General features: G+C 43.9%; 1 protein-coding gene across 3 annotated transcripts in view; it reads right to left on the bottom strand.

Annotated features, from left to right (window-relative positions):
* Positions 1-17,808, bottom strand: part of CTNND2 (catenin delta 2) — a 933,243-nt gene that overhangs the window by 32,077 nt on the left and 883,358 nt on the right. For all 3 annotated transcript variants that reach the window (XM_053202070.1, XM_053202078.1, XM_053202077.1), the window contains 2 exons: positions 17,226-17,436; positions 11,948-12,032 (listed from right to left, as the gene is read on the bottom strand). In XM_053202070.1, coding sequence (XP_053058045.1) covers positions 11,948-12,032; positions 17,226-17,436 — 296 coding nt within the window. The remainder of the gene's footprint in view (positions 1-11,947; positions 12,033-17,225; positions 17,437-17,808) is intronic.

The raw sequence follows: 17,808 nt of genomic DNA, 5'->3' as shown, positions 1-17,808 counted from the left end.
TTTGTAAATACTGGCTACCAATACCAAAAGGCCATTGGTGTTAGCCCACCTCATGTGAATGTGGTGGGGGTAAGCATCTCAGTAGCCTTCTCTTTCATTTTCCCACTTTGCAATAAAAACTCTGTTTTTTGGTTAGCCTCGTTCTCAGCTCCCCTGCAGGGAGGTATGGCCATGTGACTAAGACCTGGGAATACGGAAGCTATGCCCTCCTCTTCTCTCTTCCTCTCCAGCTGCTTGGAATGTGGACACAGTGCTAGCCAATGGTGGAGAATGAACAGAGACGGTGAATACTGATAGAAGGAACCAGAAGCCCTGGTCTGGGAGGTGTGGTGTCAGACCAGGACTGTTACACTCTTATGCGAGACAAAAGACAAAATACGGTCTTCAGGGTTAGCATGTCTCAGGTCCAGAATCTACAAGATCAGGCTGAGAATTCACTAGAGGGCACAGAGCTTGCAAGTGGGGAGAGCTTCCTTGGAGATGGCTGATGGGCTGGGCATTCCCCACTTTCTCTCTTCTGAAGCCTGGGGAGCGAACTACCCATTCAGCATGACCATGGACTCTCTGGAGGGCGGGGTTTGCAGGGACTGGTGTCTTCAGCAGATACACAGACTCAGCGGCAGAGATGGACTGATCATGGAGCTCCAACAGCTTAGATCCCAGGCCTATCCACTGCCTGAGCCCCTTCCGAGACCTGTCCAGAAATGTATATTCACAAAGCCTACGCTTCTTCTGAATCCAGACTTCCAAAACTACCTATGCTACAGAGGCAGAGAACCTGCACCCACCCTGACTTATGTGCAGTAGAGCAGTGGAATCCTGAGGCTGATGGAGAAATCAGAAGAGTTAGCTGGGGGAGGCTAGGCCCAGGCCAGGGGTTCTCAGTTGCGAGGTGGTTCTTCTGAGCAAACCACATCACTGCTCCCACGAGAGAAGGACCAACGACAGGCTAAAACCTCACTGGCCAGGCTGGGCTATGCTCGCCTCTCTTCTTCCTTCCCTTCCAGAGCCTGGTGGGTGGATGGGGTCGGGACAGGGGAAGGAACAGCTTAGGTGAGGGAGAGATAGGAACGGGGAAGAAACTGATCACACTCTTTCTGCTCAAGCAATTAAGGCTCTCATAGACATAAATAACATCATCCCAACTGCTGTCATCCACTAAAAAACAGCAGATAAGGTTCAGCTAATTGCTTAAAGTAAGAAACAAGAATGGTTGTAGACTCACATTAAGCTTAGGGAATTTTCTTGTTCCTGATTCAATCCTTTTTCCCTGCCTTTGGTCTCTGGGGTATTTTTGTGGGTTTTGATTTAAAACGTTATGGGTAAAGCCTCGTGGAAGAGTGGAGGCGCAGAGGAAACGTTCAGTTTGGGCGCCCCTCTGCAGGATTTCCCGACGTGGACATCCATCCCAGCAATAGCTATAACTTAGTCACTTCTTGTTTAGCAACTGCCATGTGCATCGATTTCCACTTTTGCACAATTGATTTTTGCTTCTCTTCCCATTTGTGCCTTTGTTTTTGGACAGATATCATATGATGAGTGTCTGAGAAGTGTCTCAGAGAGGTCAGGGGACCTCATGAAGACAGACCTTATTTGTCGATATAAACGTCAACAAGCGAACGCCCCGATTTATGGAGGAGACAGTATCATAGCTGAGTTTAACCTCTGCCTATTTGTTTCTTACCCCAACTTGACATCAAGTGATTTAGAAAAGAAAGAACCTGAGGAGTTGCGATTATAAGTCTTGAGGATACTGGGCTTGGGTTGTTCCAGAAACTGGCCGAAGTCCTTATGTCCTTCCAGTCATCTCTTGAAGAATTTTCCGGCACATTAGAAAGATTAATAAATTCCTTGATAAAATGACAGCTCTACACTCAGTAGCTTAATTTATGTCTATAGAGGATTTACTGCTTTTCCATCAACATCTTAGATACTCACAAAGCAAAAATCTAATTTTCAAAATGGCAACATGTGAAAGCCCTTCTTACCGTAAAGCTTAAAGATCAAAATTTTGAAATTTTGACACTGTTGTGTTTTTTTCTTGACAATATTTCAAAACCGCTTTCCAGTTCTCACTGGGATCCAGTACTGATTTAAAAGTTTTTTTTTTCATGTTTATTTATTTTGAGAGAGAGAGAGAGAGATAGAGTGTGAGTCGGGGAGGGGCAGAGAGAGAGGGAGACACAGAATCCGAAGCGGGCTCCGGGCTCCGAGCTGTCAGTGCAGAGCCTGACGTGGGACGCGAGTTCAAGACCTGGCCAAAGTTGGACACTTAACCGACTGAGCCACCCACGCGCCCCTCCAGTACTGATTTTTTCAATGTCTAGCAGGTGAGGATGATGAGTCCATGACTCTCGTTTGTGGCAGAGGGACCATGGGCTCGTCTGTGCATTGTGGCCTCCCCAAAGCAGTGAAAAACCACACAAGGGCTGTGTCCACTCTCTCATCCTCTATGGTCTGGACATTGGAGGAAATCTGCAGGCATCCCTCACCCATCTATAATTACTTATTGATTTCTTGTTTTGTGAGTGCAGTGATGGCAAGAGCCAATGAAATGAACACGGCAGCAGTAAGAAAAGGGAGCCCTGTGTGAGACGGGCCGTGAAGGGCATGACTCCAATCCTCCCTAAGCTCATTAGTCACTGGCTGAATGGTGCGCACAACCTGAGAGTCTATCTTCCCGACAATAAAAGGAAGGACGTTTAAAGATTCGTTTTATGTTCTGCTTCTCTCATCCCGACGGCAAGAATGAATACAATATCTCTATCCAGAGAAACACGACTTTACTCGGTTTCCAGCACAAACAATTTGGCATTCCGGGAGATACCAGCTCATTGTGAAAGATAACTGATGTTTCTGGGTGGGGGCCACGATAGGGGTACAGCTGCGAGAACACTGGGCAGTGAATATTAGTGGAAAGAATCAGTCTGGTTTCTAACCCAGATGATTGTCAACACGAGGGCGATTCTGACATCTGATCTGGCTTTGATTTGACTTCTGCATTTATGGACCAGGGATTTTAATTCACTCATGGACAGGTTGAGTGGATGCTGTTCTCTCTGGAGCCCTTCGAATTTCTTAGAGCAAACTAATAAGGCTCGGTATCGTAAGCTAAACACTGTGACCCCCTCCTTGACAATAGGGACTGTTCTCTCCCTTTCCACAGTCTGTTTTAAGAGCCCAGCGTGTTTTCTAAGCAGGAAGTCCAGGCAGAAGCAAAGCAATGCAAGAACAAAGGTACATTTCCCTCATTCCTGATCCTTTTCTTTCTGCACCCGATACTCAGAGGCATTTTCGCTGTGGTGCCCTGAGCCTTCCCGCGACGTCTGCTCCATCTCAGGATATATCTGTGCCTCAGAAGACAGAGCGGGCCCACTGTGCCTGGAGGGCCATGACTTCTCATTGAGTGATCACCTGAGGAGGGTCCCCCTGGCATCACACGAAGCTTTTCTTGGAACCCTCTGGGGTCGTCTTTGTGGGGCACAGTGGCCTCACCAGCTGAGTGCCACTGAGACCCAGAGACCAGCACATGGTCTGGAGGTACAGAGAGACAGAAATAACAAAGAGCTGCGGTGCTGAGCTGGAGATCTAAGAATGAGTCCCGCGCAAGACAGATGCCGTGGCAGGTGGCAGGGAACCTCCTGGCCGGCAACCTGACCGAGGGGCCAACCGCAAGAAGGGGGGGAATAACACCAGCCAGTGAAACCTTCAGGCTTGCTCCTTGGAATCCCTTATTAAGAGGTCATTTTGCCCTAACATGAGCGCGAGCGTGATGACCTCGTTTGCACCTTTACTGACTGAATACTAACATAGAACCGTTTAACTATGATGGAAGAAAGATTTGGATCCAAAGCCTAAAAACAATGTGCTAAATCTGGTTCACATCTGAGTCCCAGCGATAAGCAAGCCTACATTTTCAGTGACTGCTGGGTACAGAACACTTTAAGGCAAAACAGGCCACGGACATTTTAAAACCCAATCCTGTTACTGAATTTGTGTTCAGGAAGATCCAGCAAATTGGTCTTGGACCTAACGCCTCATGAAGACCAATAAAACAATGATCTGTACTGGCTAGGAAGGAGATAAATGCCAATTTTCCATGTCATTAAGCCGAGGGCTGCATACAAAGCCTTCAGACACTGGCAGCCAAGAGGGGAAATCTAGAAGTTTGGAGAACAGAGTAATCAAAGTAGTTCAAGTAAACTAAGAACCTCAAGTTTAAAAAAAGTGGAGCCATCTGGTTTATTTTTGCCCGAGGGATAGACTGGATTTATTCATTTTCTTCCTTCCGATTTTCTAGCACATAGTAGTGCAGCCTCTTTCAGGCAGTGTTTGCTCATTTTGCATGTAATTCAGGATTTTGCTCTTTAGGAGTTGGTATTTTTTTTAATGTTTATTTATTTTTGAGAGAGAGAGAGAGAGAGAGATAGAGCATGAGCCGAGGAGGGGCAGAGAGAGAGAAGGAGACATGGAATCTGAAGCAAGCTCCAGGCTCTGAGCTATCAGCACAGAGTCCGATGCGGGGCTCGAACCCATGAACCATGAGATCATGACCTGAGCCAAAGTCGGACGCTTAATCAACTGAGCCACCCAGGTGCCCCAGGGGTTGATATTTTAATTGTACTAGAGTCAGAGGCAAGTTTCACTGCCATTTCTATTAAGAAATGACTTGTGATATAAGTTCACAATGCAAATCCTCCCACAATTAATATTTGAACCAAGCAAGAAAATTGTTTTCTATAAAAGTACAAATAAATCTGGGGCACCTGGGTGGCTCAGTTGGTTAAACAGCCAACTCTTGGTTTCAGCTCACGTCACGATCTCATGGTTTTTGGGACTGAGCCCTGTGCTGGGCTCTGCACTGACAGTGTGGAGCCTGCTTGGGATTCTCCTCCTCCCTCTCCCTCTCCCCTTCCCCACTCGTGCTTTCTCTCTCTCAAAATAAATAAACATTTTTTTAAAAGTACAAAAAAATCTTTTTAGATATTGAATATTATGGCACCTTCTGCTGCAACCTTTTTAGCTGTAAGCTCAAACTATTCATAATGCTTAGAAGTTTGAATTAAAATTTTTTTATTCATTCAAATGGAAATACCTCCCAGTTATTTGAAATTGTAAGGAATGACCTTAATTCAGCCCTGGAGAAGAGGTCAGAAGGATGATTTTCAGGGTAGGTGATATAGACAATGTAGGACAAATGAAGAAGATTAGGTGGGCAAGTGGGGTGGCAGGGCATGGGCTGTGGAGGGGCTTTGGAGGGTGGGGAGAGAAGGAGGGAAAGTGACCTGGGGACACAGGAGTTCAGTATAGCTGGTGGCTACATGCAGGCAGAAGGCCAGGGGTGAGCTGGGGAGCTAGGCTGAGGCTGCTCCTAAAAGGTCTCGAGGCCTGAACTAAGATGTTTGGACTCCATCCTGAGGCAATGGGAGCCACTGGAAGGTATGGCTCCCAAGAGTCACTTAGTCAAAGTTGCTTTTTAGAAAGTCTGCCCTGCTTGCCCTTTGGAGAATGGCCTGAAGAGGAGGCAGCCCGAGGGTGGAGAACCCAGTTACAGGTCTATGGCAATCATCCAGAAGAAAGAAGCCAGCTGTCTCACGGTCATGACCATAGGAAAAAGCAGACGGAAGCAGAAGCGTGGGGCTTTCTGGTGGGATGGATGCAGACACGTGAAGAAGAAGAGAGAGCCAGCGATGGTTCCTGGGTATGGGCTTAGGTGAGGGAGGATGTAGGATGAGGAGTCAAACCCAGGAGGGTAGGTCAGTTTGAGATCCAGTTTTGTTTGAGGCATCTGAGTAGGTTATCTGGCAGGTGGCCAGATGTACAGACAGACAGACTCAGAAGAGCCCTACATGTGGGCGGTAACTGAAGCCCAGGAAAGAGTCCAGACACCAGGAAGAGGCTGTGCATGAGATAAGAAAGATCTAGACACAGGAGTGCCTGGGTGGCTCAGCGGTTAAGTGTCCGACTTCGGCTCAGGCCATGATCTCGCTGTTCATGAGTTCAAGGCCCGCGTCAGGCTCTGTGCTGATGGCTGAGAGCCTGGAGCTTGCTTCGGATTCTGTGTCTCCCTCTCTCTCTGCCCCTCCCCTGCTCATGCTCTGTCTCTCTCTGTCTCTCAAAAATAAATAAACACTGAAAAAATTTGTTTCAAATAAATTAAAAAAAAGAAAGAAAGATCTAGACACACACCCGGGGGACATCACATTCAAGCACGAACAAGAAGATGAGCCCAAGAATGATGAAGAAGCAGCAATCAGACAACTTGAGGTGACTTAGGGGACAGTGATGTCATAGGAGTCACCAGAAGAATATTTCTGTGAGTGATGCTGTTTTACGACCTCATTTTCAGACTGAAAAACACACAGGATCACAGCAGGGCCCCTTATCAGGGAAACGTGGCATGCTATTTACTAAGTCAGGGCTTGAGCTCATGTCTTCTTTTTGCCGTTCTAGATTCCACCATCCTCTATGTAGTGTTAGTCTTCAGTACATGTGACCTGCACACACACGGGTTGGCACTAAATAAAATAACAGCCTTCACTTCCCTTCTAAAACCATGGCAACTTACATTGTCATTAATGGCCTCCCCGTAAAGCCCTGTGTAACCTGGTTTACTTATACCCTTAGAGTGCAAGCTGGGGCACCAGAGAGGCATCTAGGGGCCAGGAGGAGAGAGGGTAGGGAAACCAAGGAGGAAGAGAGCTATGGAAATGTAGAAGCCAATAATGATCATGATGATGATGATGGTGATGGCCAAATGAAACCCTTGGATCCAAACATCCAGCTGCCTGTGAACAGAATGGCAGAGAGCATTTGTCAGCCAAATGGCATGAGCAATGAACAATTTTAGAACTCCCATGGGCATATGACTTTCCAGTTTACAAAGCTCTTTGATGATTACTGTCCCGTTGGGCACAATCAGCGATCCTATCAGGCATGTGTATCTGTGTTTACTGCACGGTTGAGAAAACCAAGGGGCAGGGTGGGACCGACAGAGAGATGCCCACTGTCTCCATCAAAGGATGTGATGGGTCTTTTGACGCCAGACTGGAACACAAAGGAGAAGGCGAGTATCAAGGAGGCCCAGGCCTCCCAAACCTGTAGGGCCCTGAGGACATGTCCAGATGCCTAGAGAGAGCATTCCACCAGGTAGAATTGCCACAGACCATTTTAAGAGGTTATTCACTTCTCTGGAGACTCTGCATTAGGATTGGCTGGTGACCAGTTTCAGATAAAGGTTATAAGACAACACCAGCACACCTGTGAGCATTGACAGTGAGACCTGGTGAACTGAAGGTCTGTGCGCTGTCCGTCTGCAGGAAGGCACCACAGGGCTGCCCAAAGTCAATTCCTACCTAATAGGCAGGGAGGTCTCAAGGCGCTTGCCATGTCACGCTGCTAGTGAGGGGCAAGCCGCTCCTTGGATCTCTGGCCATGTGACTCTAAGCCTTGTGCTCTTTGTACTTCACCAGGTAGAAGGATGAGCCTCCCCGGCACTCACTTGCTCTTGAACCTTATGGGCAGGTGAGTGGCAGCACCAGGGAAGCCCAGTCTCACTCTCTTTCTTCCATTTTAACTAAATTTGGAGGAATATTCTCATTTGGGGGTGCCCCCTTACAGAAAGGATCCTGACAAACTTGCACGCATGTAGAAAAAAGAGAGAGTCGTGCGAAGGTCATGGAAATGCTGATATATTAGAACTGAGCATGTCTGGCCTGGGAAGGCATGATCTCGTGGAGATGGAATGACTAGCTTCAAAAACAGGAAGGCTATCGTAGAGAAGAAAAATTAGACTTTTCAGAATGGCACTGGAGGGCAGAAGTTGCTGATCAAGAGATTCTTACTTAATGCAAGTAAGAAGTTCTGAATAACCACAGCTACCCTAAAATGGAATAATATGCCTCATTAGACAGTGAATGCAATTGATATTAAATGTATTTGAACACAGGGAAATGACTACTGGAGCTTTTACTGCCTTTCTTCTTCTAGTAAAATAACCACCTTCCTCCCGCCATAAAGTTTAGCGAGGATCACGGCTGCTCGCTTTTCCCATCCTGCCTCGTAGCTGGGTGCGGCCATGCGACTGAGTTCTTGGTGCCGGGATGTGAGCAGGAGTTCAGCACTTTTTGTATCCTTGCTTACAAGGAAGGACCTCACTGGTCCTCACTTCCCCTCTCTCTCTTCCTGTGTGCTGGAATGAGAGACGGCCGAGCTAGGGAACTTTGCCTACAAAGGCAAGGACAACAAGGCAAAGTACAGCAACAAGATGGCTCCTGGAATCACCTGCTGGCCCTGGGCCACCTGCCTACGGTTCCATGAGTGAGAAGTTGATACCTGTTCAGGTGAGCTTCTGAACACTTTTAAGTCTTTCTGTTAGAACAGCATAGCCTGCATCCCAACCGGTATAACTAGGTCTGGGAGATGCCGTACAGACCATTAAGGCATTATATAAGGGTCTGTAAACAATGATTTCTGTAATCGTATAACTCTATGTCTCCCCACCACCCCAATTTTGTCTCCTTTCTTCTAAAACCAGCTGTCCCGATGGTCCTTACCAGGGTCAAACATAAGCACCCCATTATGTCAGTGACCTCAATTTCCTAAAGTACCGAGGTCTGACGAAGTCCAGAATCATTGACCTCCAGTTTGTCCTTCATGCCTATATCAAGGGTTCATCTTCTTTTCCAATACCAAACAGCCTCTGTGATGATACAGAGGATAAAGAAGTTTTAAAGTTCTGTTTGTGGTTATCCAAACTTAAGGACTGGTTAAAAAAAAAAAAAGAAAAAAGATGGTGTATGAGGCATGTGATAAAATTCTTCTGCAATTGTTGATTTTCCTTTAGGGAAAAAAAGTCCAGGCCTCACTAAAGTTGAAGGTTCAGATAATACAAATATGTTTTGGCTCACAATGTGTCAGGGACCAAACATAATTTTGTATTGGTCAACACACCCAGCCAGAAGAATATTCTGATGTATTAAATGTGTCTCTCTATGTAAAATAAAGTCATTGAGCTAATGAAATGAGACCCTGGCCTCTGTGTCTGAGCCCTGGGAGGAAATTAGCCAGTGACAGATGGACCTTTAATTCTGTCTGATAGATATGCCATTTCCATTTCCATTTCTCTCTTTCTACTCATGTTTTCCTCTTACGCATAATGCCTCTATGTCTTACCTCCCAATTTATGAAAACTCCGTGAATTCTTCAAGATTTTGCTCTGTACTTTTCTTAGCCCTAGTGCATCCAGTAAATCTGTAGTACATATCTCTGAAACTATTGAAGTTACGAGTAATTATTCCATATTTCATTAAAAATTATTTTTAATGTTTATTTACTTTTGAGAGACAGAGATAGAGCATGAGCCGGGGAGGGGCAGAGAGAGAGGGAGACACAGAATCCGAAGCAGGCTCCAGGCTCTGAGACATCAGCACAGAGCCCGATGTGGGGCTCGAACCCACAAACTGTGAGATCATGACCTGAGCTGAAGTCGGACGCTCAACCAACTGAGCCACCCAGGTGCCCCATTCCATATTTCATTTTTACCCACATTAGCTACTTCCCACGTCTTATGTTTTCTCTGAAACTCTTCTTCCTTTAAGCCCACGATAGATGTTTAATAAACAGATTTGAAGTGTGGAGAATTAAAAGATACGGATCAGACATTTTTTCAATGATATGCAAATTGTCAAGGAAGAACAAAAAGGAAATCTATTTCCCCACTGATTAAAAACAATTCACAAGCATGAATGAATCTGGTCGTCTCACCAAAGGAGTTTTCAAAGAGAAAAGCTTTTGTGAACGGTGAGCTCTGCTATTATGATATCGAGCATAAAGGTCCTCATTTCATTTCACAACCGCATAATTTGGAAATTATTAAGAACGGCTCTTTCTCCACCTTTTTAAATCATGGGTCAACTGAAAACATCACCACGGGTCAACTGAAAACATTGGCATCCGCTTCTCCAGCTCATCCTCCTTGAATGTCCTCACACGAAACACATTTTAAATCATCTTTAGCTCTTGATTTTTAGCTCCATTAAATTCCTGTCAACACATTTTTCTCCTTCATGAAAATTAAAAGACAATTACACTTTCTGGACTGTATTACCGACACAGAAAGAAACTAAGATGGCAAAGTTGTACTAGTATTCAACAAATAACTTGTAGAGTCTCTAAAAGCAGTTCCCCTTCGATGCACATAAGTAGGGGAAGGTGTATTTCAGCAAACAAATGTTCAGGATCCAAGGGAAAGTGGAGTTTATTTGAGGCAGTAATATTTCATCGAGCTTCCGGAGCCACCGATTCAGAACGACCAGCTCCCTTCTAATTGATAGCGTGTTCTTCATGCCAAGCTGCCTGTTCAGCTGAAGGATCCTGCCCTGGGAGAGAATTCATTTGGCTCCTGGAGGAGTCCAGGAAGGAACGAAGTAGGGATTCTGGGATGTGAATTTCAAGCAAAACAAAACGTAACCCAAAACATTTGAGAGAAGGGCTTACGCTAACGTGCCAAATATTTAGAAAAGAATATAATTAATCTACAACACTCCCTTAACACTGCGTTTTGCCATCTCGGTTTCAACTTAAACACACTTGCTCTTAGCAAATAGGAAAATCTTGAAAGAGAAATATATAGGCTAAACTTTGTAAACTCGAAGTGCAAAGTAATGAGAGCATAAGGGAGATAGAAAGACCTTGGGGTAAATCTACACACAGGCTCCAACTTAGCAGAACCAGTTATTAAATATTTACTCTTTTCCCACTGGCTTAGAAAAATTTCCCTCTGGCAAGATGGGTCTTGCTCTCTGTGATGTGACCTCTTGCCGCGGCCCCACATTCCCAACCCAAGAATGGCAGGCTAGGGGATGAAGGCAGCAGTGACGTTGGCTCCTCCTTCTTCTCATGCCGGTGGCCAGAGGGTGTAAGGAGGTCCTCTCAGCAATTGTTGAGGAAGCCCATGCCCCCCACCCCAGTCCTGTTTAAGCTTTCTGAATCCCTACGGAGATCGATGCCTACGCTATTCTCCCTGTGGATTAACGATGCTCTCTTCCCCTGTCCATCCACTCAAATCTATCATGGGATCATCAATCCTTTAAGCTATCCACATTTGCTGGTCCAAGAACAACAGAAACAACTTCTGAGACACATTGTTAAAAAATTCTCCCCTTCTCACCCTAAAAGGAAAAGTTATACACCCTTTATTTACCATCACTTGGAAATGACATACAGAGCAAAATTTCTAGATGTGACATTTTTCCCTTATGATTTTACACTTGAAACCATTTTGGGGATGAATACACCCTTGCGACATGTATGATACAAACTCCCTCCTGCCTCCTGAGAGTGTGCAGGACAAATGCCTAGCCTCTGCCTCCTGATGTGCAGCCGTCATTAGGAACATCAGGCCTTTCCTGCTGGGCGGTAACTCAGGGACGGTTGGGTGAGGCACACAGGGCAGGCTGTAGGGTCTTCTCCTCGTTGCTCTTGGGCTGTGACACTTCTTGACTTCCTGAATTGCTTTTTACATTTTTTTTTCTGTCTTCTCTCCACCATTATTGTTGATGCCTGTTTTTTCTTTTTTCTTTCTTTCTTTTTTTTTTTTTTTTTGTCAAAATCGTTCAGTTCTTTAATTTTTAGTCTATTGTACAATATGGAAGCTCGGGAAAACAGTTACTTTCATTTCCATGAGACAATCTAGGGTAAGACCCTATGCATATGGGTCTGTCTAATCCAGAAGGTTCTTGGATCTTAGTGTATATTCAGGGACACTTGCTGACCCTTCTCTCCTGCTTCCTCATTGACTGTCCTGCTTTTTAGTTGTGTTTCCATCACTCGGACTGTTGGACAAGCACTTTCCATATCTATAATGTACGTGGTTGTGACCAGATATTTTGTCTTTGGGCTCAGGGTCTGTGTGAACCAGGGACCAAGAAGGTAAAGCAAATCTTACCTTTTTGTAGAGACTCCTCAGATCTCGGTACTGCCACATGCTGTTTAGGACCTGAGATGCGGCCTTGACCACTTTTGGAGAGTGTCTGATAGAGAGAAGACACGTAAGATGGTAAAAGTGGGGCAGCTGGGTTTCAGACTGACACTGACTCATCAGGATCCAGCGTTTACAGAAAAAAACCACATCCGTATGGCCTCCCGGCTCTTTCCCTCCCACCCCTGGGAGTGCAAGGGATGGTCCACCAGTCTCCAACCTTCCTCTCGTCGGCACACCCATGAGGGCAAGAGATAGGAACACAGGCAGTTTGGCAAAGAATTTTCAAAATGCAAAAGGAAGAGCAGAGCCTTGAGTCCGAATGCAAATTTAGTGTTTGACTATAAGGGGGAAAAGAAAGAAGAGAAACACACCGATCGGGAAGGGCCAGATCTGGGAGTTTTAACGGCAGTGTTGTGTAATATCTGTGTAGCAGCAAGAAGAAAAAAAATATTTTCATTTTCTCAGCTGAAGCTTGAGAGCATGTATAGTGTTGGTTCCGCATGCCTACGTGATTACAGGGAGCTGCTCTCCATTTGCCAATGGTACCACGCACAAGGGACCGGCAGCGAAGGAAGATGTGTGTGCGTGCTCTCTCACATGCACATACAGGAAGGCATAAGCATCTAGAAGTAAAGCCCTATGTACAATTAAAGTTCCATCCTGCGGACCATTTTTTTTTTGAGTCATGGCTTTAAAATCGTTATGAAACACACAATGGCTAAATATTTCGACTTTTGGGTCGGTGCCAACCTGTGTCTCCAAACAGACACGAGGTCAATAAATCTGTGTTGCTTTAATGTGATCACATTCTTGGAAGTTATTTTGGCTGGTGGTGGCGGAAGCTATTAATTAATTACCTGTAGATTCTTTATTCTAATGGCCAATTCCATAAACAGCTGCACCCTCTAGTGGCTGTTAGTGCCACTGTGGCCTGTCTCAGGGGCTGGCGCATTTTTCTATAAAGGGTCACATAATAAATATACGCCACTCGGAGGGCCATATGGTCTCGATCACAGCTACTGAGCCCTGTGACTGTACCGCTAGAGGAGTCATAAATAATACATCAGCGAGTGGATGTGGTTGCGTTCCAATAAAATGTTATTTACAAAAGCAGGCAGTGCAAAAGCAGGTGGGATGTGGCCCCTGGCCTGTAGATTGCTGACCCCTGGTCTATGTGTATGGTGACTCCTGGAGTCGGGCAGGACATAACCATTCATGAGGACTCCAAGGTGAACCCACCTGGAGCTGACCAGTGGGGCAGTGGCCCAAAGATTCCCAGAAGAGAAAATCTGAGTTGGGACCAAAAATGCCTTTGAAATAAACTGGCTTTTGGAATAAATAGAAAGTGAGCAGATGGTTAGATGGGATGAGGTTGAGGTTGGATAGGAGAGCCGGAGTAAGTGGAGGTTGTGAGGACATACATTTTGTGATGGAATTATGGGGTGTTAATACATGGTCAATTAAATGTCTGCTATTTTCCTGGGTCTTCAAGTTTGCGATTTAGACCAAGTAAGTTGAAGGTTCCTTCATCCACTTGCTTACTGGTGACAGTAACAGTCATGCTTACTATCTTTATCGCTGAGATGAAATACAATTTTGGCTGTGTTTGAAAACACTAGTTATATCATGCGTTTTCAAAAGAAAAAAAAGTAGCGTTCTCATAAATTCAATTTTTTTCACTATGAAAGATGAAACATATATACGTAACACACATATTTTCCTTTACTAAATGCATGGTTGCTAAATGATTTCAGAATTTTTGTTAGTATCATGCGCTACATGTAATATTAGGTTCCTTTGATTTAAAGACAGAGAATTTAGAGCTTTTCATGGATACAGGTACAGGTGTGTGTTAGCCTTATATAATCAATGCAGGTTATATATATATATAATCAATCAAAGGTTAAATGTTATGTGTTGCTGTATTTTATCCTTGTTAGCTAGATATTTGTCCATGACAACAGTTAAGCAACTCTTGAGGAACATGCATTAATATTCAGATAGTGGTAAGGTAGTCGAGACACAGCATGCAAAAATTCTTCAGAAACTGTAATTTTTTTGTTTCTCCTTCTTGCTTGGGTACAAAATAGAAAAAGACTACAAATGTGTAATGAATAGCAGGTTTTAACCTTTCAATTAAAATGCCAACACATCACAGGGTCATAACAGGCGAAGGTCAAAGACACATTGCTTTTTTTTTTTTTATACTTTAATTTTGACCCATCACTAGACTGATACCATAGCAACTTCTACTTGAAAGACTATAACTATTGATTGAAGGACTGAACAATTGAGTGTTTCTAATGTGACAAGTGATTATAACCTAAGCCGCAATACACAGTTCCTTACTGACAAGTAACGGTTGAGACTGTTAATGGCTTTTCTGTCTCATGACAAAATGCAGTGACACAGTCAACCCTATTTCCTATATAATTGTTAAATTTAGAAAAAAAAAACCCAAATGTACTTTTGAAAGAGATAGATGTGACAGGATGTCCATAATGGGTGTTTAAAATGACGTGAAAAGAATAACTTAAGTTATCCAGACTTGAAAATAGTAAGTATAAGATTCCTATAAGAGTCATTGATGATTATACCACACCTGATCTTCACCAACGCTGTCAAATGAGGGGTGACTGCACCGTTGGTGCAATTCATCGTGGGTGTTGAGCACAGCTACTCAAAGCCGCTGGACCCCAGAACCCCAGTGTTGGTGGTTGTATTAGCAAAACACAATGAGTTGTACAGTTCAAACAGACTATGACTGGCAACTCACCAGTCCGACTCATTAATAGCATGGCATACTTTAAATTTCTGTATATTTAGAAATAAAACACATAAATACATAAAAATGGAGAGTCTAGAGAGGCATGTTTTTCCACCTGTGCCTTATGCTATCTGGAATTTACAAATCAGGTTTGAATGAAACTTATTTCTGTTAATAATTTTTAAGGACATTTTAGGGAGGGCAGATCTGAACAAATTAACCAGAGCAAACTGCTCTCCCTCCATTTTTCAATGATTAATCCCCAATTTTAAAAACTCTCCTTTCAATAAAGAATTTCTATTTTGTTAAAACTTGTCGAAGGCCTTGGGAATCTCAGCGCCTAATGTCATAACAGAATCGAGTGATAAGTGGTGAGTTTAGTGTTAAGATTCAGAACAGTTCTTCTGGATTCCTTTTAAGGGCGGTGAAAAGCAGTAACCAAATTCAAGTGTAGGTGGGAGATGAGGCTATCTGCAGTTATAAAAACCTTGTTTTGATCCCCAAATTAGTCATTATATAAAAAAGAGGTAAATCACATGGAAGGACAGCTGAGATAAGCAGGAAAGTAGGGAAGATGCCTGACTCAACCCAGTTCAGTACTGCTTATTCAACTCGTGTGTAAATCTCGACTATTAACTTTGGAAAAAAGGGCAAGGGCTAATGAAATGAAACACATGACTTTCTTAAAAGAAATTTTCAGTCAAGTCAAAGGACAGTTATGAGATCATCTATAGTGAAAGAAACTTCCCAGTAACAATAATCAAGATTGGACAAGACCTATCAGGACCATTTTCTGGATTGGCATTGTGGATACACACTCTTTCATGGATGGTTTCCTGAAGTGATTTTTAGGTTAGTTTCACCAAGTAATTTTCTTTGACCATAGGACTGATAAAAACACCTCTTCTCTTTAAGGTCCATTTAGTGATGTATACTACAGGAAGGATGTTCACACAATTGGAAGAAATTAACACACGCCAGACCACCCTCAAACTCCCTATTCTTACATTTCAGAGAAAAAAAAATCTTTGAACATCTCATGAATGTGCACAAATAGGTCAGAATGTTTTGTGAACTATGGTTTTATTGTGTGTGTGTGTGTGTGTGTGTGTGTGTGTGTGTGCATGTTTGCTTAAAAAAGCATTGACATATTAAGCTCTTAATGTTCAAAATGGGTAAGCATTTCAATTAGAGATTCCAAAGTTCTACGGAAGCTCTATGAAGAAGAAAACCATGTGGTTTCGTGTTTATGTAGAATAGCAATCTATTTTAAGTACAATATAATAACATACAATTCAAGCCAACTATCTATATGGCACCATTACTGCATGAGTCCAGTGGGGCTTCTCTACTTGATATAAAAAAGTATTCGAATCCTAATACTAAGTTGTTGGTTGAACCTATTTGAAGGTCTTAACCAGAAACCAGAGACTTCTTTTATTATACAATGGTAATATCCTGAATCAAATGAAATAATGAGAGAGAATTTCCAAATAGTCTCAAAGTACATCCTTTACAGCCCTTAATAATGGAAGAAAAATTATTTAGCGTTTAGTTGTGAAGAAATGGGGGGAGGCAGGGAGTGGAAAGTCAAGAAGTAGACCTTGGGTAACAAAAGGTTTACCCTCTTAATCTCATTGATTACATTGAGGGATTTCTAGGAGGCAAAATTTAATTAAGGTTTGTGAATGTTTCTGTAACATTGACAGCTTGCTGATAGACTGACACCCTGGCTTCTGAAGATATGTTTTGGTTGCATGCAGCAAGATACCATTGATTCTTAAATCAAATGGGGGACATTTCCATTTCCTGGAAGTGCAGCTCGTCAGACACAGAGCCTTATCTTTCTTTATTCCACTAGTGTAGAAGTCCTTCCTTACCACCATCCCCTCTGCAGAATTTCTATTCATGCTTTAAGACTTGATTATCACTTCTTGGATGTTAGGGCAGCCCCTTCCTCAGTTTTAGACTGGAAAGGACAGGCACAGTGACTGGTTAAACTAAACTATTTGCCTCAAACGCATGGCTAGCATGGAAAGATGGCAGGTCAGCAATGAGTTCTTGGGCTCCCCACTGTGTGCTCCCTCACCCTCCTTGCATGGCTTCCTCTGTACAGCTGACGAGGGAAAGGGCACAAGGATGTGGATCCATCATGAACACCCGGGCCTGCAACCACAAAGGAACAGCAACCACAAAACACTTTCACATACTCAGGTTAAGCGGGTTGTCTTTCCTAGTGTATGCATGCTGGATTGTCAAATGTATCTCTCCAGTATCATGGCAGTCACCAAGACTACCAGTTAAAATCAGCTTTCACCATGGGTGGGAAGCCTGGAAACCATTTGCTATTTCCCTCCTCTTGAATATCCAATGACATTCAACAATGTTACCCATAACCAATGGATGCTGCGTATACTTAGAACCAATTCTACCAATACCCATTCCACAGTGATATGAAGTTACCGTCTGACTTACTTATCTCCTTTGCTTTTGGAGATGCCAACCAACTTCTCGATGCCGCCCGCATCCCGTAAGGCCTTGGCGTTCTCCATGTTCTTGGTGATCACTTCGTGCAGGGTGCAGCAGACGGCTGTCACCGTGTCATCTGACATGGCCTTGCTCGCTGTGTTGTTGCTGTTGTTCCCACCTGGAAGCCTGTGGACGAGGTCTCGCATGGCATATTTGCCTTTGGGAGAAAAAAGTCAAGGGAAGAATTGAAATGAGGCCAAAATGGAAGACGAGGGGAGAGGCGATGGTAGGAACAGGGGAGAAAAACCGAGAACACAAGAGGCCACATTAATGCATCATTGTCTGTTTCTCATCACTGAAAATTCTCCGTTGGGTCACTGCTCTGTTGGGCATGGGTCACTGAACCCATACAGAGAACAGTTTTTCCCTCATGGTGAGTGCATGGACTTTCTGATGGATGTGGGATAGAATTTCTGGGCAAGTTAGTCCATGACTGTAAGCCTAGGCTTTTTAAACCTGTACAGCAAGAACACTAATGGTACCTATCTCACAAGGCTGTTGCAAAAATTAAATGAGTAAAAGTGTGTAA

This window comes from Acinonyx jubatus, chromosome A1, assembly GCF_027475565.1.
Source record: "Acinonyx jubatus isolate Ajub_Pintada_27869175 chromosome A1, VMU_Ajub_asm_v1.0, whole genome shotgun sequence".
NCBI lineage: Eukaryota > Metazoa > Chordata > Mammalia > Carnivora > Felidae > Acinonyx > Acinonyx jubatus.
This window is presented reverse-complemented; position numbering and strand designations above follow the sequence as displayed.